Genomic DNA, 25,099 nt, shown 5'->3' with positions numbered 1-25,099 from the left:
GTGCAATACAAGACGTCACATGCATTTACTCATAGCACATCATAAAGGACCCATTGATTCCAGCATCACATGAATGTTGTACAGTGATGTGGACTAGTGGACAGGGTCTCTCTGGCCCTTACCCGATTGTCGGCTCTCGCGATATACATGTACTTGAAATGTGGCTCACAGTGGCTCAGAACACTCGCTCTTTCTGTGCAGAGTTACCTCCCTTGGATGCCATGATCTGCTAGTTGTGGGTCTGAACATCCCCAGTAATCAGATTAGTTTAGTTAGCACCACGCTCAACACATGAAGATCTGGGTTAGAATAGGTCTTCAGTTACCCATGCTTGCCGTAACAGGCGACTAATGGTATGAGGTGGTCAAGGTCATCATATCCCAATTGCGTGGATCGCTGCTCATGATGTCAATTACTGGATTGTCTGTTTCAGACTTGATTATTTACAGACAGCCATCATATAGCTGCAAAATTGCACAGTGCGAAGATAAACAAAGAAACAAACTGCATGTGCACGAGTTTCCAATATTTAGCCGACACACTGCAATACAACTGAAATACTGTTCAAAGCATTAGAACCATATGTACTCTTTATCAAGTCTCTGTAAAACATTCATTGTCATGGTTGTAAACTAATCATACTTATAAAGAATGCAAATAAAATTAATTACATTTATATCCTATTTTTATTTCTAACTACATATGTACTTTCCATCTTCATGTCGTTTCATAAGGATTGCGCCCCTTGGAAATTCTGGGTGAGAAGTTAGGTACCCAAGCAGCCCATGGTTGTCATAAGAGGCAATTAAACGGATCAGGTGATCACTCAATAAGATGTCATCATATCCCAATTCCGTGGATCGATGCTCATGACATCCATCACTGGATTGCCTGACTTGATTACTTACAGGCTGCTGTCAGTTGGTGTATTGCCGAGTTTGGCATTAATCATAAGAACTGTCTTCTGTCCGTGTGTGTGTGTATATATATATGCCATACCTCTAATTTCTGTGATATTTTGAATAGCAAATTCACCATATTTACTTATGTCCTTTGTAAATAAAACAATAACAAGTGCAATAGCTTTGTTTGTAGTATGTACAATGGTGTCATAATATACACCTTGAAAAATTAAGCAATGTCAACTATATATATACTGATGAAAAGGAATACTGAGTTTTAGACACCATTAGTGACATGTTATAAGTTTTGAGCCATCATATTAGGGTAGGAAACAATGCACAAAACAAATTCCAAACGACCAACATACAAATGGTAAGTGTGAATTAGTCCATTCAAAGACAAGGGTGAACCACAGACCAGTATGACAGTGGGATGGAAATGGCAATCAATCCGAAAGATCGGGGTGGGATGCCAAACAGACACATGCAGAAGGGAAAGGTGACTGTCTGTGGAACCTGTATCGTCAGATAGGAGATGTGAAGAGCAGGCCTGGTCAGGGCAGACGTCTCAAAACAAGTAAGCCTGATGACAGATTCTGCTAATCGCATTGAGGGACAGTCCGTGAATAAACAGGAAGCAAACGCTTAAAAGCTGTTGGCTTAAAGTCATATCGACCAATGGTTGGAGTAAAGATGACGAGAGCTCCAGTCCCACTTCAATCTAGACTTCAGATATGGTCGGATCTCTGTATGGAAACAACTTCACGAAAGACATCATCCATTAAATGTGAGGCAACATGACCAGTATGATGGTTTCATCAAAAATTGCCTGGGCCGGGTTAATGTATGATCGCAGAATGGAGGTTCTACTTATAGTTGACCGACATGTGTTCACTACCATGATGAGGTTGACTATTCCAGCGTTGAGTCGGAGAAACTTTGACTTTCACCAGGACAAAGCTTATATAAGACAAAAAGTGATGTGTCATTTGTGCTTGCATGTGTGTGTCTCCTTGTACTAGTACGGACTAATGCCAGTTTTTTTAGTGATACCCCACCGAGACAGGATTTGAAATTGTCTTCAGTCCGCTATTCTGAGACTAGTTAAATTCTGGAAGGACTAGTGACATTTCCTTGCGGACTTCCAGTTCTACCACCAGTTAAAGGGTAACTCTGTAACTGATCATTTCTATAGACGGATGAAAAAAAATAATTTCTAACCATGCAATAAGGTAACACTGCATAATCTTTCACAAAAGTTATTTCCACTGAGTTTAACATCACCTTGCTTTTTCACCATCCACTATCAAAATTAGAAATTACCTAAAACACATTTCTGAAATCACGAATACACATTGTTAACCAAAGATCAACACATCAGAGATAGCACTTTTTATTTTGAAATGTTTTATATAGGAATTCTTCACACAGTCGGTGGTGATAAATTAAATAATGAAGCACTTAGATGCAAATTCATGACACCTGTCCCACATGCTCAGGCGCCTACACATAAACTGACGCTTGTCAGACAGAGACATCGTGTGTGGCACAACATATGATACAGAGGATGGTAACAGTCACTGCTAGAAGCTGATAATGTAAACAGTCCATGTTAGTTTCCATGACAGCAAGGTTATCACAAGTCCCCCCTCCGCATAGCATCCTGGTATGAACTTCCATGTTTCTGCTCAGGGGCCATTTTGATCATATCATCAATACGAAGGATTGTGATGGCGGCCTCTGTGGCAAACTTCAGTGATTTGATCTTTGACATTCCTGGCTCAAGAACTCCAGCTTTCTTGTTGTCCCGAACAATGCCCTCTATCAGATCTAAGCCAATCCTGCAAGAAAAGGAAGAGTTTAGTTTTATTACCTGCACCAAAAATTACAGATACATAATCGAGTCTGAAACAGAAAATCCATTGACTTGACATAAAGAGTAATGATCAATGCTGTCTGGGTATACAATCAACCAAGTCTGACCCATTTCAGACGCCTCTTACGATCAGCATATTTTGCCAAGGACCTATTCTTGTCCCTACGGGGCGTCTGACCGGGATAGCAAAACAGGGCTGGCTACCAATCAACAGAGCCAATATCGTCTACGTTCACTACATCCTTACGTTCTTTACCTCACCAACACCACAGAGGTGATGAAATACACTTATAAGTAGTCAATATGCTGCCCTTGAACCTGTTAAACCTGAATAATCCCAATCAAACCTGTACCCACCACTTGAGATCGCTGTGTTCGGCCTTGGTCTGGGAGGTGTTGTGATAGGCCCTTAGTTTGGCCACCAGATCAGTGGAGTCTTGTGCTGCGTTCACTGACAACTGCTTGGGGATGACGAGTAGGGACTTGGCAAACTCTGCTATAGCCAGCTGCTCTCTTGACGACTAGAAAACATCATGAGTATTCAAACACAAGACTAAGTCAATGTCAATAGGAGTCAAAGACTTGGTCTATTGGCAGTCTTCAATTCAAAGGTGTAAACAACTATTGTTTGTTGCATAAGGGACCACTAAGTGGTATTCCAGTTATATGACGACAGTCTGTAAATTATCGAGTCTGGGCCAGCGATCCAGTGATTGACATCATGAGCATCGATCCATTCAATTGGGATATGATGACATGCATCAGCCAAGTCAACAAGCCTGAGTACCCAAACCTGTTAGTCGCCTCTTATGACAAGCATCTTACGACACCTTTTTACGGCAAGCATGGGTTCTACCCATCTTCATGGGTCATAGATCTACAAATCTGGAATACAATGACATGCATGAACCAAGTCAGTGGGCCTGACCACCTGATCCTGTTAGCCGCCTCTTATGACAAGCATGGGTTGGCTACTTGCTGCAGACCAATTCTAACCCAGATCTTAACGGGGGCATCAGCTTTCTGTAACATGAGGTGAAGTGGTCCAAGATTATTGCACTTATATAGCGATGTGCATTAACACGTGTATGTGTGGCTGCTTGTGCTAGTCCCTACTAATGCCCATTCTATAGTGCTAGCCCAATGAGATACCATGGCTCAGTTTAACATAAATACCCCACTCCGACACAGAGTCCAAGCCGACCAGTCCTTGTTTTAGCCCTTTAATGTCGAGCACCGGGCAGGGTAACACCAAGTACCATCTTTTAATGTACGGATGCAGTGTTTTTATTTAACATGGCATGTACCACATCAATATCTCACTAGAGTGACACACATTGTATCATGAATGTGTGTACCATCCTAGCACTAGCAAAAGCCTCGATAAAAGTATCATATTTACCAGTGAGGTGGCAAAGTTCTCCAGGTATATGGATAGGGCAGCCTCAACGGCGCCACCTCCAACAACGACGGTCTTGGACTCCAAAACCCGCCGGACGACACAAAGGGCATCATGAACAGATCGCTCCATCTCATCACACATGAAGTCATTGGCTCCTCGAAGGATGATTGATGCAGCAGTACGAGCTTTGGTCCTTCAATCAAAATAGTCCATTGTTTTAGATTTCTATAAAACATTTTTGTACAGGCCAGCATGTTATATGCTGCTATTATTATTAAATAGATGAGTGCTTGGGGTTTTTCTCAATGTTTTGAGCAGCGTTTTGAAATTTTCAGTTTTATCACAGTGTCAGTTTGATGTGGGGACAAATCCTCAATTGATGCAGTGAGTGAGTGAGTGAGTGAGTGAGTGAGTGAGTGAGTGAGTGAGTGAGTGAGTGAGTGAGTGAGTGAGTGAGTGAGTGGGCAGACGGGGGGGCTTACGGGCGAGAAAGGTTTATGCGGCTTTTAGTAATATTCAAGCAATATTAAGGCGTGCGGGGGACAGCAGAAATTGGTATCACACATTGTACCTATGTCAAGAATGGAACCCGGGTCTTCGGCGTGACGAGCGAACATTTTAACCACTAGGCTTCCTGACAGCCCCTGCACTTTGGTGAAACATTACGGGTATGGTGATGATAAACCATGAAGTAACCAGGGCATTTTGGGGATTAAAACCTCGGGAGGCAACTAACAGCAGCGTTTGCAGCACCTCAGATGACTGGGACATCTGATGCATGACAGGTGCAGACTCTCAAACATCAACCATCACAGGTCTTCAAGAGTAAGTGAAAGTTGTTTTATGCCACAATCAGCTGTATCCAAATTGCCTGTGAAAATCCACGTACCGGCCCGGGAGACCAGTGGTTGTTAGCATCAACAGTGTCCATCACCCAGGTCACTCACTGTAGACCCTCAATTCTCAACCTCTGGTTTTAAACCGGTAAAAGTAGCCCTGGACTGGTAATTCACTCGCGTGTCAGTCCCTGTAAAGTACCTATAAATCTTTGCTGTTGAACAAATGTTCAAAATAATGTTGAAATATTGAAACTAGGTAAATTTTTTCATGTCTTCAAATTTGCGACTGACAAAAATTGGAGGGGACAGGTAATTTTTAGAGTTGTCAGTCCGACGGGAATGGCCGTTTCAAAAGCCAGCGAGAACACTGGATCTATTATGCCCTGGAATACTCAACCATTCAAAAGAAGGTAATGTTTGATTAAAAAATATTTCATGGTGCGTGTCTGTGCGTGTGAGTAGGTGTGAGGTGTGAGTGTTAGCTCGCGTGTGCATCTGCTCAGCAAACACATATCAATAACTAGAAAGTGTTTTTACTCGTAAAAACATATGTCTCCCGCCACTCCCCTAACCCCCATTCATTCGTTTACTTCACGTTAAACCCCATCTGTTCATTCCCACAAAAATAATTCACAATATTTTAATTCTAGAATTGCTTTGAATTCAATAATAATTGAAAAGATCAAATTCTTAAATTTCATTATAAGCAAAAGACACAGATATATTGAAGGGGTGTTGAGTTTAGTTCTGGAACAAAGCCCATCCCAATACAGAGTCTAAGTTAAACTTGTCTCCATAAACAAGAAAAAATAAAATGTGAAAAACTTCTAAATAGCAAGAAGCACAACTTCAGGACTTGGTTAATATGTTACAACTTCATGAAAAAATATTGAACAGTTTTTGAGTTATGGTCCGGAAACAAAGCTTACCCCCATTCAGAGTCTATGTTCAAGTTATCTCCATGGAAACGAGAAAAAATAAAAATGTCAAAAATCTCTAAATAGCAAAAGGCACCACTTCAGTGCTGGGTTAATGTGTATACAAAGTTTCGCGAAAAAATATTAAACGGTTTCTGAGTTATGGTCCGGAAACCAAGCTTACCCCCATTCAGAGTCTATGTTGAAGTTATCTCCATGGAAACGAGAAAAAATAAAAATGTCAAAAATCTCTAAATAGCAAAAGGCACCACTTCAGTGCTGGGTTAATGTGTATACAAAGTTTCGCGAAAAAATATTAAACGGTTTCTGAGTTATGGTCCGGAAACGGTGGGAACGCCGACGCCGACGGGAACCGTGCCAAAAACAATATGTCTCCCTCCATTCTGGGGGAGACATAATAATAACAGTCATCTACCATTCTTCAATTCAAATGGTTACGGTAAAAGTGAAGTGAGCACATGGTGGGAAATAGCAAACCTTACCCTCTGATAATAATAAGCTCATCATCACAGATCCTCTCAGTGACCACCTCTTCAGCCTGTCCCAGCATTGATGGCTCGAACGACTCCTCTCCGTCCAGATTAGCTAGTGTCATCAGGAATGTAGCTGGAATGTACAGTAATCATTATACAGACATAGGACAGAAATGTCAGTTGTCAGTGTCACAGCATTGTAGTTCCATGTGGCAGGACAGAGGGGCTCTCAGTCATACATTAGTGAGTGAGTGAGTGAGTATGGTTTTACGCCGCTTTTAGCAATATTCCAGCAATATCACGACGGGGGACACCAGAAATGGGCTTCACACATTGTACCCATGTCAGGAATCGAACCCGGGTCTTCGGCGTGACGAGCAAACGCTTTAACCACTAGGCTAGCCGACCGCCCCCATACATTAGTAGGCATGGGCAAAGTTTAAACAAGAAACACTGAGCAGTCTTCAAGTGATGCTCCAGAAACAAACACTAACTTCATTTAACTTCACTTTTAGTCGAATTTGTTGTCAAGGAACCAAGAAAAAAATCTTAAATACCCAACAGGCATAGGCACCAGTTCGTGGGCAGACCAACATCTGTGTAGAGTTTGATAATGAAATAAGTCTGTCAGTAAGGCACCAGAAACAAAAGGTGACGGACGGAGAGTACCAATTCAAATACACCCCCCTCATACTTTGAGGCTGGGGTATAATAACCTTTGCATAGTAACAATTGGTAACCACAAAAACAGAAAAAAAGCAGGTGGTGGTGGTCAAATTAACAATATCCTCCCTAGACCCACCTCCAGTAGCTCTTGCTATCCTCTTGAGGTCAGCCTTCTTACACCGCCTGACCGCCATCGCACCAGCCTCCACGAAGTACTTGAGACACAAGTCATCGATGCCACCTGTTGTCAGAATCACATTGGCACCAGCATTGATGATCTTTTGGATCTTCTCCTTGGTGATGTCAGATTCTCTGTTGCCATGGAAACAAGAATCTATGGTGAACAGAGATGCCAACCCTAATTGTTTCTTTGTTGTTTACCGCCGCACTCAGCAATATCCTAGTGAGGTGACGGCAGTCATAATCGAGTCTGGACCAGTGATTGACATCATGAGCATCGATCCACACAATTAGGATACGATGTCATGCATCAACCAAGTCACCAAGCCTGACCACCCAATCCCATTACCGTATTTTCTTGAGTATAGTGCACACCCATGTATAATGCGCACCCCCCTCTAGCGGGTTCAATATTTTGGAAAAAAAAAAATTAAATATTATGCGCAGAAATTTTTTACACCGTACCCTCTCAGCGAAGTCCGGCAAACGAGCGGGTGCTGAGAAACTTTGTCAGTACAAATTCGAAATTTGAGATAAAAAATCACCAGACATGTTTATTTGCCGTTAAAATAGTATTTATTGTTCTGCTAGGCATTGTTTTATATCTAGGGATTAAGATTACCTTGTGTATTATCTCGTAAACTAAGCCGGAAACAGCAATCAGCTGTACACACGTTTTCTTGGAATCGACCGGTGATTCGGTCAAGACACACCCAATGATATAACTTTATAGGATTTTTAATGCAAGGATCGGCAACAATTGTATCTGAAACTATTTTTTTTTTATTTTCTTGATTATATGCAGCCTTTACTAAACATATTTAAAATAATAATAACCCTAAGCGAAGCAGCTGACGCTATTCCCGGGTATTATTTTTTACATGGAACCAGTCTGACCAGTCACCGTCAAGGCTCACGCGCACGTGATCGCGAGAATTTCATGTTGACATAGAAACGTCAAACAAAAACAAATATGACTTAACGAGTCAAAGTATGTCATTTATGATATATGTATCCATTCTCTGTCAACTAAAGTTCGTTTCAAGGCGTCAATAGCGGTATTCTGACCATGGTTGCTGTTAATAACGGTGAGTTGTGCAATCTTCCGATCGCTTCACACACGATTCGCCGAAATTAATAAAAACAATATTATAAGGAATTAAGTCCAGATATACAAAGAACACTTTTTATAGCCACACAGTGTAATTACATGATTATTTTGCGTACTTCAGTAAGGATTTGTTGACATGGTATTTCCGGTGTTTCGTGCTCACGGTAATGTCTTTCCATTTGGGGAAAAAACATCCAAACTCATAATTCGTGTATAATGCGCACCCCCTTCTACACAGCTGTGTTTTTTCGAAAAAAAGTGCGCACTATACTCAAGAAAATACGGTAGTAGCTTCTTACGACAAGTGAAGTCGCCTTTTACGACAAGCACGGGTTGCTGAAAACTTAGTCTACCCCGGATCTTCCCAACCCTAATTGAAGCTCTTGAGTAATCAGTGGGGTAATACATATCTATATGTGAAGCATGGGTACACAATACCATGGTTACTGTCTGTATATGTCTGTAAATATATCGCAGCAAACACCTCTTCAAAGTGACAGAAATATGTTAGGTGTTTTTTTGTACTCTGAACTACATATTGGTTTACCAGAGCTCCAGATAAGCTATTGGTGTTGTGGGTATTTTACCCATGCATTTTAAAATCATTGGGTATCAGTAATTCTATCTGGGTATTCAAATTTCTGTTACCCACTAGTTTTTACATGTGGGTATTTTAGTAAAATATTTAAAAACACTATTCATCTAGTCCCTGCAAACTGGTGTCGCGTGGGTTTGAGAGCTTTATAGGACTAAAAAATACCACGATACTTCCACAAGTGTGATGGCAAATGATCATGATGTAACTGTCATTGTGGAGTTTGGCAAGGTTGACGGAATGCCTGTTTATAATTTCAAAATAAGTTGCTGATTTGCTAATCAAATATGCAGGGTTACAATATTTTGATGATACGCACAAGTTTTATTTGATACGCTTGGATTTTATCATATCTGCATTTCTGATGCGTATTTTACGCAGATACGCAGCTTATCTGGAGCTCTGTTTACATAATCAAAGATAAGGTGACGGGAGTGATGGCTGCAAGCTCACCTTTGTCGGATACCATCTAGCTTGGTAGGATCTTCTACAAGCACCTGTACACCTAGATGCATCTTAGCTTTCTGAAGACTGAAGTCCAGACAAGCAATCTTGGCACCAACTACCTTCTTCTTCATGGCTGAAAAGAACACATATCAATTGCACGTCGTAAATTATAAATCCACAAAACTGTCATGATACAAACATCTTGAAAATATAAAACACTTTTAAATTTGTTTAATGTTGCATTCAGCAATGGTCCAGATTAATGATGACGGCCTGTAAACAATCAAATTTGGACCAGAAAAAACAGTGATTGATGATATTACTAACATTCCATGCCGTCATGAGCATCAATCCAGGCAACTGGGTTTCGATGAAATACATCAACCAAGTCAGCTAGCCTGACCACCTAATTCCATCAGGTGCCTTTTACAACAAGCATAGTCTCCTGTTACGACAAGTATGGGTTGCAGAAGGCCTATTCTCTACACGGATCTTCATAGGGCTAATGAATCAGTGACTAATTTGAGCATAAAGCTGCTTAAAACAATATTTAAGATATATAATTCTATGATAATGGCAGCATTGTAACCTTAACATTGAAGAAAAGACAGGTCTGACACAACACATACAGATGTTAACCATTTTGGTGAAACTCACTATCTTTGGTCACTCAAGATAAGGAGGAGAATTAAGGATTCAAACCCACAATCAGCATGATCAGCAGACAAACGATTCATCAAAATCATCAAACTGCCCAATAATTAACAGATAAAGTTGTGCACACTGTCCCGATGACCCACCTTGAGATGCAACTGAGCAGTTGAGGGCATATCCATTGATGAGAAGGGACTCCTTGCTGCTCTTGCCGTGAGCCTTGAGAACATTAATTGCCTTTATTGGATATCTATAGCCTCCCTTGCCATCAGGAGTCTTTATCAGGTAGCCTGCATCCACACACATGTTGGCAAAAAAATCAGATTGACTGGACAGGCTAAGGAAACAGAATTATTTGTAACTCATTCAAATACAAATATTTTTACAGTTGGTTGGTTGGTTGTTTAACGCCACACTCAGCAATATTCCAGATATATGACGGCGGTCTGTAAATAATCGAGTCTGGACCAGACAATCAGTGATTGATATCATGAGCATCGATCCAATTGGGATCGATGACATGTATCAACCAAGTCAGCGAGCCTGACCACCCGATCCCGTTAGTCGCCTTTTACGACAAGCATATTTTCCTTTTACGGCAAGCATGGGTTGCTAAAGACCTATTCTACACACAGGTGTCAACACGTCATGAGGACAAACAATGTGAACATTTACAGTAAGTCAAGTCACTGAACAATAAACAGTATGGAAGGATACGCTCCAATGATCTTGCTGGACATGCTTGTCTTGGCAGCGTTGACAATGCAGTCCCGCCCAAGCTCGTCCACATTGATGGTCAGGTTCTCCTGGATGTACTTGACAGCCTCTCTGGAGACAAAGAAGCAGCACTGTCAAGCTGTTCAGCACATCAAACCATCAGCACTGTCAAGCTGTTCAGCACATCAAACCATCAGCACTGTCAAGCTGTTCAGCACATCAAACCATCAACACTGTCAAGCTGTTCAGCACATCAAACAATCAACACTGTCAAGCTGTTCAGCACATCAAACCATCAGGACTGTCAAGCTGTTCAGCACATCAAACCATCAGCACTGTCAAGCTGTTCAGCACATCATACATCAGCACTGTCAAGCTGTTCAGCACATCAAACCATCAGCACTGTCAAGCTGTTCAGCACATCAAACCATCAGCAATGTCAAGCTGTTCAGCACATCAAACAATCAGCACTGTCAAGCTGTTCAGCACATCAAACAATCAGCACTGTCAAACTGTTCAGCACATCAAACCATCAGCACTGTCGAGCTGTTCAGCACATCATACATCAGCACTGTCATGCTGTTCAGCATATCAAACAATCAGCACTGTCAAGCTGTTCAGCATATCAAACAATCAGCAATGTCAAGCTGTTCAGCACATAATACATCAGCACTGTCAAGCTGTTCAGCACATCAAACCATCAGCACTGTTGAGCTGTTCAGCAGATCATACATCAGCACTGTCAAGCTGTTCAGCACATCAAACCATCAGCACTGTCAAGCTGTTCAACACTGCAAACGATCCCTACTGTTAAGCTGTTAGCTTACAAACTGTCCATACTATCAATCTGTTCAGCCTAGCAAACTGCTCATACTATCAAGCTATTCAGTCTTACAGTAAGGACAACAGTATAGTAGCATGCACTCACTTGCAGGCCAGTCTGTAGCCACTGATGATGGATGTGGGGTGAATCTTACACTTGACAAGCTCATCTGCATTCTTCAGGAGCTCTGCAGCAATAATTACCTAGAACACAAACGAGAGATCTAATAACAAACATCACAAACATTTAGACCGAATCAGGACATGAACATATATCATAATCTGATACTACTGCAATGTTTGAAGTTAAGCATCAAAGTTCAGGGGTTCTTATGGACATTTGCATTACCCAAACAATGCAGAGCGTGCCTAATGTTACACACACACTGTAATTCTGGAGCCTGGGCCAACAAAACCAGTGGCTGAAGCCATGAGCAACAACTCATACCATAAGCGCGATCAGGGTCTGATGACACAATCTTCCATGTCACACTTTTACCCACCAGATGCCCATTAGTCGACAAGCATGAACATGTGAAGTATTGGGGTCCTGTTCTACTCTGAAATCTCCACTTATGAGATCTGTGCACAAGCTTCACACAGCAATATCCCCTTCACCAAGCTCTCTATGCTATCAGTGCCATCAGTCACAGTTTACCACTGTGCAAGGTGGCCTATCCATAGAATTGAACACGCAGCCACCTGATCTTTATGTTTACAAACAGAGATGGTTGTTGTGGCGCGGAATACGCTTCCAGAAATGTGCATCCAGTATGCACAAATGTATAGAATGAACGCAGAAATATATATATATATTGTGTCTCGATACATGCACAATATTCATGTACCAAATTCTTGACAAGAAATATAAAGCTCCTGTAATTAAAGTGACTATTATATCTTACAGTACAGTACACTACACCATTTCATAACTTTACCCTAATATTTCCAAAAGACCCCTTGTAATTAGTAATTGGTGGTCCTCCGGACCAATAATTTTGTGGGTTTGGGTAAAACCCTGCTCCTCCCCAAACTAAATTGTTGGTTTTTTGGACAATTTGAATTTCTATTTCATTTCAACTATCATGTAATTAGTGCAGTGTGTATGCAAGGGAGAAGTTTGGTGCTTTTCCGTTAGTCTGCAATCTCGGCCCCATGTGATAATACAAACAAACGTAAATTCATTTAGGAAATGGTAAATTAGTCGTAAACTTTTTCCCAATTCTAACATATTCCAAAAGACATGCACAAAGACATAAACATGATAAATGTCACTACATTAAATTTTGGGGTTAGAGAGAAAAAAATTCAAGACTCTTGTAATGGTCACTTGCACACAAGTGGCAGCAATGACACCAGGAGGGTAATGAAGGGGCACACACTGGGAAGGAGCTTGCACTGTGCAACTAAAGGGAAATAACTCACCACAGATGTTGTTCCATCACCGACTTCCTGGTCTTGGAGATCTGCCAACTCCACCAAGACTTTGGCTGCTGGGTGTTCAACCTCCAATAGCTTCAGAATAGTGGCACCATCGTTCGTGATTGTCACATCCTGAAAGAGAAGAGATTGACAAAATGCAATCATATGTTTTAGAACTGTTTCATCATGTACATGTACACTAAAACAACCATAACACGTACACTGCAAGCATGCCCATCAACACTCTGGAAAGCAGTTGCTGGGTCTTTGAGGGGTTAACAAACTTAATGTGGCAGTTCACTTAAGATCAAGAAGAGAATGTACTTTATGCTGATGACATGTGAAACACTGTTTGTTTAACACCACACTCAGCAATATTCCAGCTATATGACGGGTCTGTAAATAATCGAGTCTGGACCAGACAATCCAGTGATTGACATCATGAGCATCGATCCACGGAATTGGGATACAATGACATGCATCAACCAAGTCAGCAAGCCTGACCACTTGATCACATTAGTCACCTCTTACGACAAGCAAAGTCGCCTTTTACGGCAAGCATGGGATGCTGAAGACCTGTTCTACCCTGGATCTTCACGGTCTGTGAAACACTGAAATCAATTCATATGACGTAAGCTTGATTTTAATTTGCAAGCCCTATGGGCATGAAGGATTTCCATTTTTCTGTGATCATGATGGTTTGGTTGTGTTGTTTAATGCCAAACTCAGCATATTCCATCTTTATTATGGTGGTCTATAAATGATCAAGTCTGGACCTGATAAGGCAACAACTGGACAATTCCATGGTAACATTACTGTCAGCAAAAAATGCAATTATTTACAAAATTACAGAATGTCTTAAAGGTGCATGATTCATGTGATCAATACCCCTATCAATGTACCTTTACACAACAGCTATTTTTGTTGAAAGCTGATAGATCATGATCATGTAAAGAAATTTTGATTTCAGAATAAACAATTATAAACATACTTAAATAAATATCAGTAACGTAAACATAACGATAAACATGACAAATCATCAAAATAATACATGAATGAAATTATTGCAAAATGTGTGTGGCCTATGTTCACTTTAACCATGCTTAAAGAGTGGTTGTTATCACCTGGGCATGCTGGAGTAATTGTCAAGTGCGATTCACAGCCCTATGACAGAGACAATCATTATGCCATATGATATATAACAGCCTCCCTCCGTTGTGCCTTGATCCGCTGAGAGATGGTTTGAATCCCCGATTCTCCCCGATTGAAAAGTCCATTTGTAATGAGCCAGATTCCATTCAGCAAGTATGGCGCTACATGTGTTGTAGCAGATTATGCTACAGCAACGAAAAAGTCGTAGCTTGGGGCAAGAGGTGTTGGATTTCGACTGAACAGTACGACTTAAAAAGGTAGGTCTTTAGAATTGCCCTGAATGATGAGAGTGGTGGTGAGAGCTTAAGTTCTGTTGGTAGATTGTTCCAAAGTGTTGAAGCACTGTATTCGAAAGATCTATGACCAAAAAGTCTTCAAGCGGGTTTCTGGAACTTGCAGGTGTCTTGCAGAGATCTAGATGGCGTATATTTAAGCAAAAGTTCCATCAGAGACAGTGGAGCTGATTCATTGAAGCATTTGTAAGCTGTCAGTAGTTGAAATTCAATTCTAGCTTGAGGCAAACTTTTCCACATCCTCTTATAAAACTTTGTGACTGTGTGACTTCAACCAACGGTCAGTGGATCATGTTCAAGGCACAACTAACATGACCCAGGGCAGGGTTCACTTCAGGAATATTCCAGAGGTACACCCACACTTTCCCATACAGCACAGGTACACACACACTTTCCCATACAGAACAGGTACACCCACACTTTCCCATACAGCACAGGTACACCCACACTTGCCCATACAGCACAGGTACACCAACACTTGCCCATACAGCACAGGTACACCCACACTTGCCGATACAGCACAGGTACACCAACACTTGCCCATACAGCACAGGTACACCCACACTTGCCGATACAGCACAGGTACACCCACACTTGCCCATACAGCACAGGTACACCCACACTTGCCCATACAGCACAGGTACACCCACACTTGCCGATACAGCACAGGTACACTCACACTTTCCCATACAGCACAGGTACACCCACACTTGCCTGTACAGCACAATGCTAAAATGCCAACTTGTCTTTGAAAATGCGGGCCTTTTTTTCAAATTTTGGGGCTAAAAGCACAAGGCCCCACCCTAGACTTTTACCTGTCAGGGTTACTACTCTGAACATAGAATAGGTGGCACCATCACAGAGGACCAAAGGGAAAAGGAAAAAGTTGGCTGTGCTTACCCCAATATCATCTACCAACATCTTGTCAAGGCCCACTGGCCCCAAGCTGCTCTTGACAATGTTGGCAATGGAGCTGGCAGCCAGAACTGAAATGATAAAACAATTCAATAATGTATATGAGTCCTTATTCACTTTTATGCCCATTGAAGTGTTACATTGGAGTCAGTATTTAGATATTTATGAAAAGACAAGGTGGCGGCATTTTTGACAAGTTTAAACATTCTTTTTTTCATCTTTGGACATGGGAAGATAATATCTGGCTCAGTTTGTTTAATTTTGGCATGAAAACACTGATGGTACGCAGACATGTTGGGACGAACGAGGACAGACAAAACCTAAGTTTTTTTCATATAAATCTGTTTTAATTCATTTGCATTTCGGGTAGTGGGTACAACTTGCCACCCAAAATGGGATTAATACATGTGAATATATCAATGTCTTGAAACTCTTTCAAGGTTAAAAAAAAATCAAAAAGTGTTGGGACAAACGGAGACAGACATGATGCTTTAAAATAGCAATTTACAAGAAAAATTAAATGTTCCCTGAAGTATGGAATGAAACATTACAAGTACATTAAGATATAATCAAACAATTAAAGGTTAATTACAACTATTTAAGCAGCACAAGACAAATAAAAATCAGGGTTTTGTGTCGGGACGAACAAAGGACAGACATTTGTGATGTCGGGACGAACAAAGGACAGACATTTGTGATGTCAGGACGAACAAAGGACATACAAAGCAAAACAGGATAAAATACAGTCTGCAAACCACTTTTATTTCATATTCCAAATCATACTGTGTGACAAGTCACAAATTCTACAATGGTGATGACGATGTATCTCAAAATAATTTCTAACTGGTCTATAACCATGGAATATTTTTCAATATAAACAACCCAATAAGGCTGTCCCATCGCCGGAAAATAACAGCTGTTCATTATTTCTGAATTAAATCATATGCATATCAATAATATCTAATTTAGCATAAAAATTCATGAAGTATCATGCAATTATGTCTTCTTTACAACCAACTATAAATGTGTCTACTTTGTAAAAAAAAATGCTTGTGCCTCATGGTATGCCCGAAATATGTTCTAGAAGAAAATTCTTTTGTTTCTAGATATTATTTTGACATTAAGTTACTAATTAACACACCAGGGTAATTACATTGTAATGAAGTTGTAATATATAGTGATAACACATTCCATTACTGTATTAATACATAATTTCATTCCAAGTACAATTGTTTATCGGTAGACAAGATTCCCAACAGCCTGGAATGTGGTTTGGGGTTTTCCAGAAATTAATGTGGGCAGGGCAGGAAGATATTTTCTAAGACTCAGGGACCCCACACGCCCATCAAATTTTAAAACTATAATGCTGTATGCAAGTTGTATATTAAAAATAACAGATTGTGGAATCTTGATATCCCCACCACTCATTAAATATTTTTAAATGTACATCCCAGCCCTCTCAAACATTCATTTAGGAATAACCCTTTATAATTTATATATTCAGTAACTGTTTGACAATTATTCATTGTACTGAATATTTTACAAACCACTTCAAATTGTTGATGAATTCAAAGTATTATCGCAAGACTTAATCAGGAAAAAACTGCGACACAATAAATTATTCCTAGGCAAAGCTGTACAATTGCTGCTATTTTGTATCCACATGAAAAATCATTTTAGAAAAATTAATTTAATTTAATTTAACTTTGAAAGTCTTCCACTGTGCAATTAAACATTAGCTATCCTGTATCTTGAATATTGTTTATCTCAATGACCAATATCAGTTTTGCCATACTCCTTTTTATGTTTATTCAGAAACTGGTTATTGGTGTCCTCTTGGTTCTTGATCTCGTAGTCCATTCTAAAGGTGGACAGGGCGTTAGTCATCTCCTGTATCAACAAGATATATATAATTGCATCACCAATAAAATGTTAAAAATTGAAGAACATTAACATACAAGGCAAGGCAATTCATAGTCCCTCATCGAAAGATAATAAGTCAATAATATATAGGTAAGGTGACCTACTTTAGTATGCTACACTTCACTTTTGCAAGATACACTTGTGCAACACATGGTAAAGTTTGGTGAAAATCGGTCCATTCATAGTGAATCTAATTTGCTATTTTGTTATTATCTATGTGCAGATGAAGATTATTGTTGAAATTGTTGTACAGCTCCAATGCACAGCACATGCTAACATATCTAACCATAAAAACAGTGTTTTCGGGGACTGTCCCTTTAAACAACATTATATTCATGACCAAAAACTTGAATTCTTTCAGTACAACAGTCAGAAATATGATGCAATATTTTGAGTTAGATAAAGTTCTATTAAATGTCCTACCTCAAATAATGTCCAATCAATTGCTATTCTGACGTCTTCGAACATGACAGTGTGGTGGATGTCCTTTGCCAGCCATCTTTGTTTCACTTTAGTGAAAAAAGTCACCCATGGCCAATCATCCACCTGTTGAAATCAAAATTATAATATATAATATGTATTTGCCACTTCAACATGATTTCATAAGCAAGCTGCACAGTTTAATTTTATTGAAGGATTCACGAAAGCAGACTGAAGACAGAAGACTGAAAATGTAAATATTGCCCCATGAACAACCAGGTTAATTTTAGATGGGGCTGCCACAAACTCGGCCAACTTTTCATTTGAACCCAGACCCAAATTTCCTGTGGATTTTGAGTTCTAGACTTAACCACTTTGCCACAGTGGTTCTTATAAGCAAAATATAGACTGTATAACTGAATTTAATTGTGATCTAGGAAGTATCAAGACAAGTAATAATTGTAATTTACCATGCTTTTACCAAAGTGAAGCACATCCATATAGTAAATATAAATTTGAAGTTTTGTTTAATATCCAGGTGGTATTTTATTTTTAAGATTAATTTATTAAGCATAAATGAGATTTTGTAATGATATTGTGTATAATTACTTCCCTTTGGAGGATGTGAGTTTCCATTTTGTTAAAAACCAAAAGTATATTGTTGAGTCCAATGTGATCATACTGATAAACAGAGAAATGGACCCATCTATTAATCTACTACATATCGGACTATATATATTTCCCTTGTTGACTTGGAGTAACTCCATCTTGTTTTTATATTGGAAAACACAAAGTTAATTCTGAAGTTTGTTACCTGTCAACTTGTTCAGGATTCATCCGACCCCTATAATCAGCTTTTCGCTTTCGTTCCTGTTCGATGTAGTCTTGGTCACCTTTTTTCAGCTGCCTCCCATCGCCTACACCTCTCACCATTCTAATGAGACCAATAAGTACATTCATTAATTTACAATAAAGCAAAATGCACTGTCAATAAACATATAGATCTATATTTTATTCATAAACAAACTAGGACAACACTTATATTCTGTTACGCCAAGCTAAAAAAACTGAAAAGGGGAGGGGGGAGATATTTTGATTTTTTATGAAATGTTCCCAGGATTAAGGAATAGGGAATTTTTTTATCATTATTTTTTTAATTTAAACTAACTTTTATAAAGCTTGATGTAGACCTACACACTTAAAATCCTAATCTAGGAAACGCACAACTAATTTTGTTCGGCCCTACTTTGAAAAATGTCAGCATTCAAATTAAAAAAACTATAATATAGTTTTGAATGAGAAATTTTTATATGGAGGTATAATTTTCTTTGAAACAGTACAGTTCTCAGGTTTTAATTTACAAAAAGTCATCCATCCTAACCTAAATTCATGTTCACATTTTTTCATGTCATTTATTGTTTTAACCCTTGTATGTAAATGTTTAACATGTTTTACATAGCCCCATGGAAGATTAAAGTAGCTCCAAGATATAAATGAGTCAATTAACTCTTTCAACACCAGTCAACCAGAAGTGTTTACTGCTGGGACACGATATAACTGGAATACTGTTAAAAGCGGCGTTAAACCCAACTCACTCACTCACTCACAAGTTCCCAGAGACTCTTGTGTGATAGATGAAGCCAACATTCATCAAAGAAGATATCTGCTTGTAAAATATATTTGCTGCTACATGTTATACATCAATTGAAAGGTCTGATCCTATAATCCTATATTTTATAAATATGAAAGTTATGTTTTTCACATTATTTAAAATAATGCATAAGTTTGTTGTAAATAAATAAAATGTAAGCTAACACGTAGTTAACATCCAGATTAAGGACCAAGGAAGCGAAAACTTGACGATTTTCGGCAAATATAAGATTTCATAAAATCCACTTACCCATTTCTGTTTTATTTTCATTGTTTACGTAATTGGAAAATCATTTTAAAAAGAATTATAAATAGTTTCTGTCATCACCCATTTCCCGATAACAGCGGCTGTCCGCTCAGTAACATGAAGAAATACCCCCGTTTTCGAGACTTCGTATGAATAACACGTTCGTTGAAGAATGGCATATGACACATCGCTGGAAAGCTTATTCCTCCATCTACACGCTCGTAACATGGTCTGGTTTTTGTTCCGTAGTTATAACAATCGATGTCATTGGAATAAAATTGGTTTCTTATGAGGCTTTCTTGCCGAAATCTGCTACAAGGTTCGCGATTAGCCAAATTAGAGCACGTGACCTAAGGCAGCCAATCAAATTACAGCTGTGATAACAAGTTCGTGTTTGGTAATTTTCAGAAGTTGACGAAAGATTTTCGTTAAATCGTATTATTCTGAACGTTTTAAGCAGGAAATCATGATATATATTAAAAATACGGAACTTCGTGAATGCATCGTGCTAGGTTATGAGCTGTGACAAAGATTTTTCATGCATATATTATGGCATTAAACATTGTGTCCGAGCCGAGAATTCAAGGCGATGAAAGCCGAGATGTCATTTGACTTGCATTACACGCGATACACGAACATATGGAAATAATAACCCATCTATGTAAGTTTGATTACTTTTATATATATTTTTGTTGATTTTATTTATTACTTTGTATAATATATTTAAAGATTTGTTTAAAACGTCTATATTTTGCTCTTTGACATGTTCGATGTGGACCCGTTGTGCGATAATTTTATTTTCAATAACATCACGGAAAATAGTGAATACTTTTTTAATTTATCGATGTAAAATGATAAATTGAAAAGGAATACGTATTTCCGACATTGTCAAATGTGATAGATTAAATAAATGAATGATATTACAGGTAGGTCCATAAAAATATATACTATTTTGCCCGACCGAAGTCGTCTGTCTACCAGTTTGTCCGACCGTCAGATAATATGTCCACTTGTTACGACCGACAATAAAATGTCTGTCTCAATGTTATGCCCGAACGAAGTAAGTCTGTCCAACTTTTTCTATGCGAGGCTTTGCGCAAAGCTTGTTCTTATTCATAGTGCGAAGCAAACTCTAGTAGTCGTGTTTAATTGTGTGTTTGAATTACTTTTCTAAAGTACTTGTGGCCGAACTGGTGAAAACTTGAACTATCGTATATAAATCGACTAATTCAATGTTCGCCCGTAACATTGGGTCGCCTGTAACATTTACACTTACCGAGACAGACGTGGAAGCATCCTTCTTCTTTGGCGCCATCTCTGCTGCTGACCAAATTTCGGCAATCATGTAATTCGTATCATGTGGAAACCAACCGGAACTTGGCAAATCCGATGACGGAATATAAACCAGATGACGTGTAGCGATCAGAAAAGTTAAATTATGATCAACAATTCGCCCGTAACAGTGGGACAGAGTTTTCTATAGACGTTTATGATTTGCATTTATTTTCTGTGGTTGCAAACCTGTTTTGATTTCATGTTTAGGTTTAACATACATTGATCACCAACTTTCATTCTGCTTCCGAAGTAACTTTCTGTGGTTTCACAATTCGTTACAAAATGATGTTTTTGTTCACCACCCATCGAGGACAGACATTGTTACGTCCGACACTTGTCAAATTAATTGTACATTTGTATTAATTTTTTTTTTTTTTCAATTTTTTTTTTATTGAAATCTGTTAAAGTACAAAGGTACCTGTTACATTCTGTTAAAATCGTACATTAATATTGAACTGAATGTGGAATACAGCCTACAGATTGGAGGTATGCACAGACATGTAACAAACAGAACTCAGAAAACACACTTGTTTTAATTTAAAAATTCTTTTATTTAATTTATATACATTGTTTAAAAAGCTCAAAATATGTTTACTATCTCCAAAATTCATGATGTATCCAATGTAGTTCAGATTTTGCAGATACTCTCCTTGGAATTAAATTTACAACTGTTTGAAATTCATAGGTATCAAAGTGGGCACTCTAGTGAATAAGGACTCAAATACATGATACATTAGGCACCGTTTTAAAATAATCATTACAGTATAGAAATTCTTAAGTACTATCAGAAATGGATATATACTACTCAAAAGGAGTTAAAGAACAACCAAATTAATATGAAAGTTCTACTTTCATATACATGATATATAAATCTCTTTCTTTATCATGTTTAGCATGCTTATTTTTTAGTTAAGTAATCACAAATCTGGACCACAAATCGCTTGTTTAATATGTCCACTTTCAAGCAGTTTTTTAGCCCTAGCATATAGCCAGATACAGGGCTCCAAATAAAGGCTGTATCAGCGTATGGATGGATGCAAATATGCACAATATGATGGGGCATAATTTAGAAAACGTATCAAATACGCATTACAGCATACATGTACGGTCTAACATTCATTTAAAGACGTATTTCCCAAAAAGTATATTCTGATTTCAAGCAGCGTATTTTCTTGAGTATAGTGTGCACTTTTTTCCAAAACAACTGTGCTAATTTGGTGCGCATTACACAGGACATAATGAGTCTTCGCGCTTTTTTTCCCCCAACGCAAAGACATTACCGTGAGCATGTAACTCCAGAAATATCATGTCAAAAAATCTGTACAGAAGAACGCAAATTAATCATGCAATTACACTGTGTGGTGTTCATGCATATCTGGACGTACGTTTGTAACTTATTTTAATAATTTTGTTCAAAATTTCATTCAATATTTATTACATTAATCTTGCTGAAATCGTGCATGAAGTGATCGGCAGATCGCACATCTCACTGTAATTTCACAGTGGGCAACGTCAACACAAGAGATTTTGCGAGTGAGAGAGCCCCATGACGGTGACTGCTTATTATTGTACCATACGTAAAAAATATCCGGCAACAGTGATCAGCCGTACCAAAGTTAGTGCTACACTTATGGTTATAATTATTTTAAATATATATTAAGTAAAGCTGCAGCTAAAACAACATGATATTGGAATCTATTATTCCTGATATAGTAAGTTTCAGGTACAATTCTTCCGATCATTGCATCAAAATTCTTTAAAGTCAAAGTATTGAGTAATATTTTACCGAATAACTGGTGATTGTGAGAACATGTGTGAACATGTGTGTACAGCTGATTGCTGTTTCTGGCTTAGTTTATTATGAGAAAATACACACGGTAATCTTAATCTCTGCATAGAAAACAATGCCTAGCAGGGTTAGAAACTAACAGTTTTTGTCCACTAGTCCTTATCATGATAACAGAGCAATACCCCTAAAATGGGCCAATTTCTACTAGTCCTTAGGATACCTTTACTGGGCAGTTTGGAAAGGACTACAAGACTAGTGCCAATTTCTAACGCTGCGTAGTAAAATTGGAAATACAATTTAAATGGTAAATCATCATGTCTAGTGATGATTTATCTCAAATTTCACATTTGTATTGAACATGTTTGTTATCACCTGTTCGTTTACCTGACTTTGCTGAAGGGAAACAATGTAAAAACAAGTCTGATCATAATACTCGATTTTTTCCCCCAAAAAATACTAAATACATGCTAGAGGGTATTATACAATAGACATACATGTAAAATGAAAAAAGTATTGTTTATAGACCTGTTTACACAAGAGTAGCCATGATAGCAATGCTGTCATGCATATCTAAAATGAAATACAAGATTATTCCACTAAATTCAATTCAGTACTCTTAGTGTACTCTTCAGTTTTGTCAGTACTCCAATATTGAAATAAAAAGAAGTATGTACTCCTGATGCTGAAAAATTATCTGGAAAACTTCATATTATCTTACAGTTAAAAAATATTCCATGGTATGTTACCTACTTTCTTGATCACATGGATAACAAAATTTGTTAAAGTATATTCTATAATCACCATGATCAAATATTGCTATGGCTGCAAAAACAAAAGATATAGCTGCACATTGTGAACATAGTGAATGCGTATTGAGCCTACAAAGACCATAAGCATGATAAGTATGACAAGATAGTTCCAAAATATATATTTACTAAAAGATTGTGTCAGGAATAGAATTCAAATCAGCCTGTATCGTACTAGAATTTCGGCAAACATGCAGTTTACCAGGCACAGCTTAAAGTGTTAACGAATACCTTCACAATCCTTAAGGTTAGTTGTCAATGAGCAATGCTAGGGTATGAGGTTAGCAATCACTTTAAACAAATTAATCCAAGCCAACTTCAGAAAAAAAATCTATCAAGCTTTGTGTTTCACGTAGTAAATGGCTACTGTGCACAAGTACAAAGGGAAACAATTAGATACTGGTCACTTGTTAAACAAGCGCTAATTATTTGTCATAGTCCCTTTGGTCCCGTGCTAAAGTGTTGAATAATTAGCATAAGATGAACTCATGAGCCTGACAACGCAAGATAAATTCTCTTCATGACACAAATTGTAATCTGAAAAAGTATGCTTGGTAAACATGGTAAAGCGAAGTACTCCTACAATTTCAACAAGTAAGTTGGAATGGTAATGCCATAATTAATCGGACTCTACAAAATATTTGACATGTTTGATATTGGTGAACATTGTCAGGAATCAAAAGCCTGAAATGCAATAAAGACATAACGAGCAGAGGTTACAAGACACAGGGAAAAAATGATAGTTTGTAATGTGTCATGTTTGTATTTGAAGCATGACAACTGCTAAACAGGTCAAATGGGCTTCATCATTCAATGTACGGTATTCCTACTTTGGTATGTATGTACATACAACGGTATAAGGAGATAAAGGGATTGTGTATCGCCATACATATACCGAATCCGCAATTCGAGTCGGAATATTTGGTCTTCATTGAAACCTATTAAGACCTAACAGGCTTGTTGCTAAAGAAGATTCCAGAATAACGTGCTCCCAACATGACTAAACACGTGGGTTGCCGGTTTAGGGGAATGTAGAAATATTGCCCATAAACGGTTCAGTCGGACTCTTTTTAAGGCTGTACGAGTAGAAAATACAATAAGCAATATCGAAATTGTAACATTTCTTACCATTTTGAGTTCTTACTGACTGTCCAGTCGTTCTTTCTCCTCCTACCGTCAATGCTTTGCTGGTGCTCGACATGATGAGTCTGTATCGTTTAGTAGTACTGTCCTAAAAACATATTCGATATAAAACTATTTAATTGTCGTAAAGTGATTGTAAACCTAAAATAACATTGTCTATTTTACATATATTGTTCCACCATTAGCACCTGTATAGTAAACAATATTACTTATGTTACTGTATTGTAAATATACATTTAGGCAAGTACTTGCATACCAAATATAATCAGCACAATGGTGAATAGTAGTAGTTTAAACGGGTTCCAAGCTTTTGTTGCGCTACACTACATTTAGTAATAAACTGGCCGCCGTCTCTTCCCGTCATGTTTCGCAAGATGACGAC

General features: G+C 38.5%; 1 protein-coding gene and 1 long non-coding RNA gene across 3 annotated transcripts; both read right to left on the bottom strand.

Moving 5' to 3' along the window:
* Positions 1-2,282: 2,282 nt before the first annotated feature.
* LOC124120591 (T-complex protein 1 subunit alpha-like) lies at positions 2,283-24,805 on the bottom strand. The gene is made up of 12 exons (XM_046483449.2): positions 24,703-24,805; positions 15,390-15,475; positions 13,048-13,176; positions 11,729-11,826; positions 10,801-10,911; positions 10,230-10,411; positions 9,436-9,562; positions 7,233-7,408; positions 6,440-6,563; positions 4,181-4,373; positions 3,136-3,299; positions 2,283-2,743 (listed from the first exon to the last, which is right to left on the bottom strand). The coding sequence occupies exons 1-12, from the start codon at positions 24,773-24,775 to the stop codon at positions 2,539-2,541; spliced, it is 1,668 nt and encodes a 555-aa protein (XP_046339405.1). The 5' UTR covers positions 24,776-24,805; the 3' UTR covers positions 2,283-2,538.
* Positions 15,500-21,096, bottom strand: LOC124138236. Of its 2 annotated transcripts, XR_007220466.1 has the most exons (4): positions 20,921-21,096; positions 18,562-18,681; positions 17,751-17,873; positions 15,500-17,294 (listed from the first exon to the last, which is right to left on the bottom strand). It is a non-coding gene; the product is annotated as an uncharacterized LOC124138236 (long non-coding RNA). The 2 variants fall into 2 exon arrangements; XR_006861609.2 differs by lacking the exon at positions 20,921-21,096 and having other exon boundaries at positions 18,562-18,964.
* Positions 24,806-25,099: the final 294 nt, after the last annotated feature.

This window comes from Haliotis rufescens, unplaced genomic scaffold (assembly GCF_023055435.1).
Source record: "Haliotis rufescens isolate VD_foot unplaced genomic scaffold, xgHalRufe1.0.p SCAF_1, whole genome shotgun sequence".
NCBI classification, from domain to species: Eukaryota; Metazoa; Mollusca; class Gastropoda; order Lepetellida; family Haliotidae; genus Haliotis; species Haliotis rufescens.
Note: the sequence above shows the minus strand (reverse complement) of the source record. Positions and strands in the feature narration are given on the sequence as shown.

Excerpts from the sequence above, each read along its gene's own strand:
- LOC124120591 (XM_046483449.2), bottom strand. The coding sequence starts at position 24,775 with ATGTCGAGCACCAGCAAAGCATTGACGGTAGGAGGAGAAAGAACGACT. Across the intron at positions 13,177-15,389 it reads TGTTGGTAGATGATATTGGG|GATGTGACAATCACGAACGA; the intron begins GTAAGCACAGCC and ends CTTCTCTTTCAG. Across the intron at positions 11,827-13,047 it reads GTGATGGAACAACATCTGTG|GTAATTATTGCTGCAGAGCT; the intron begins GTGAGTTATTTC and ends TTTGTGTTCTAG.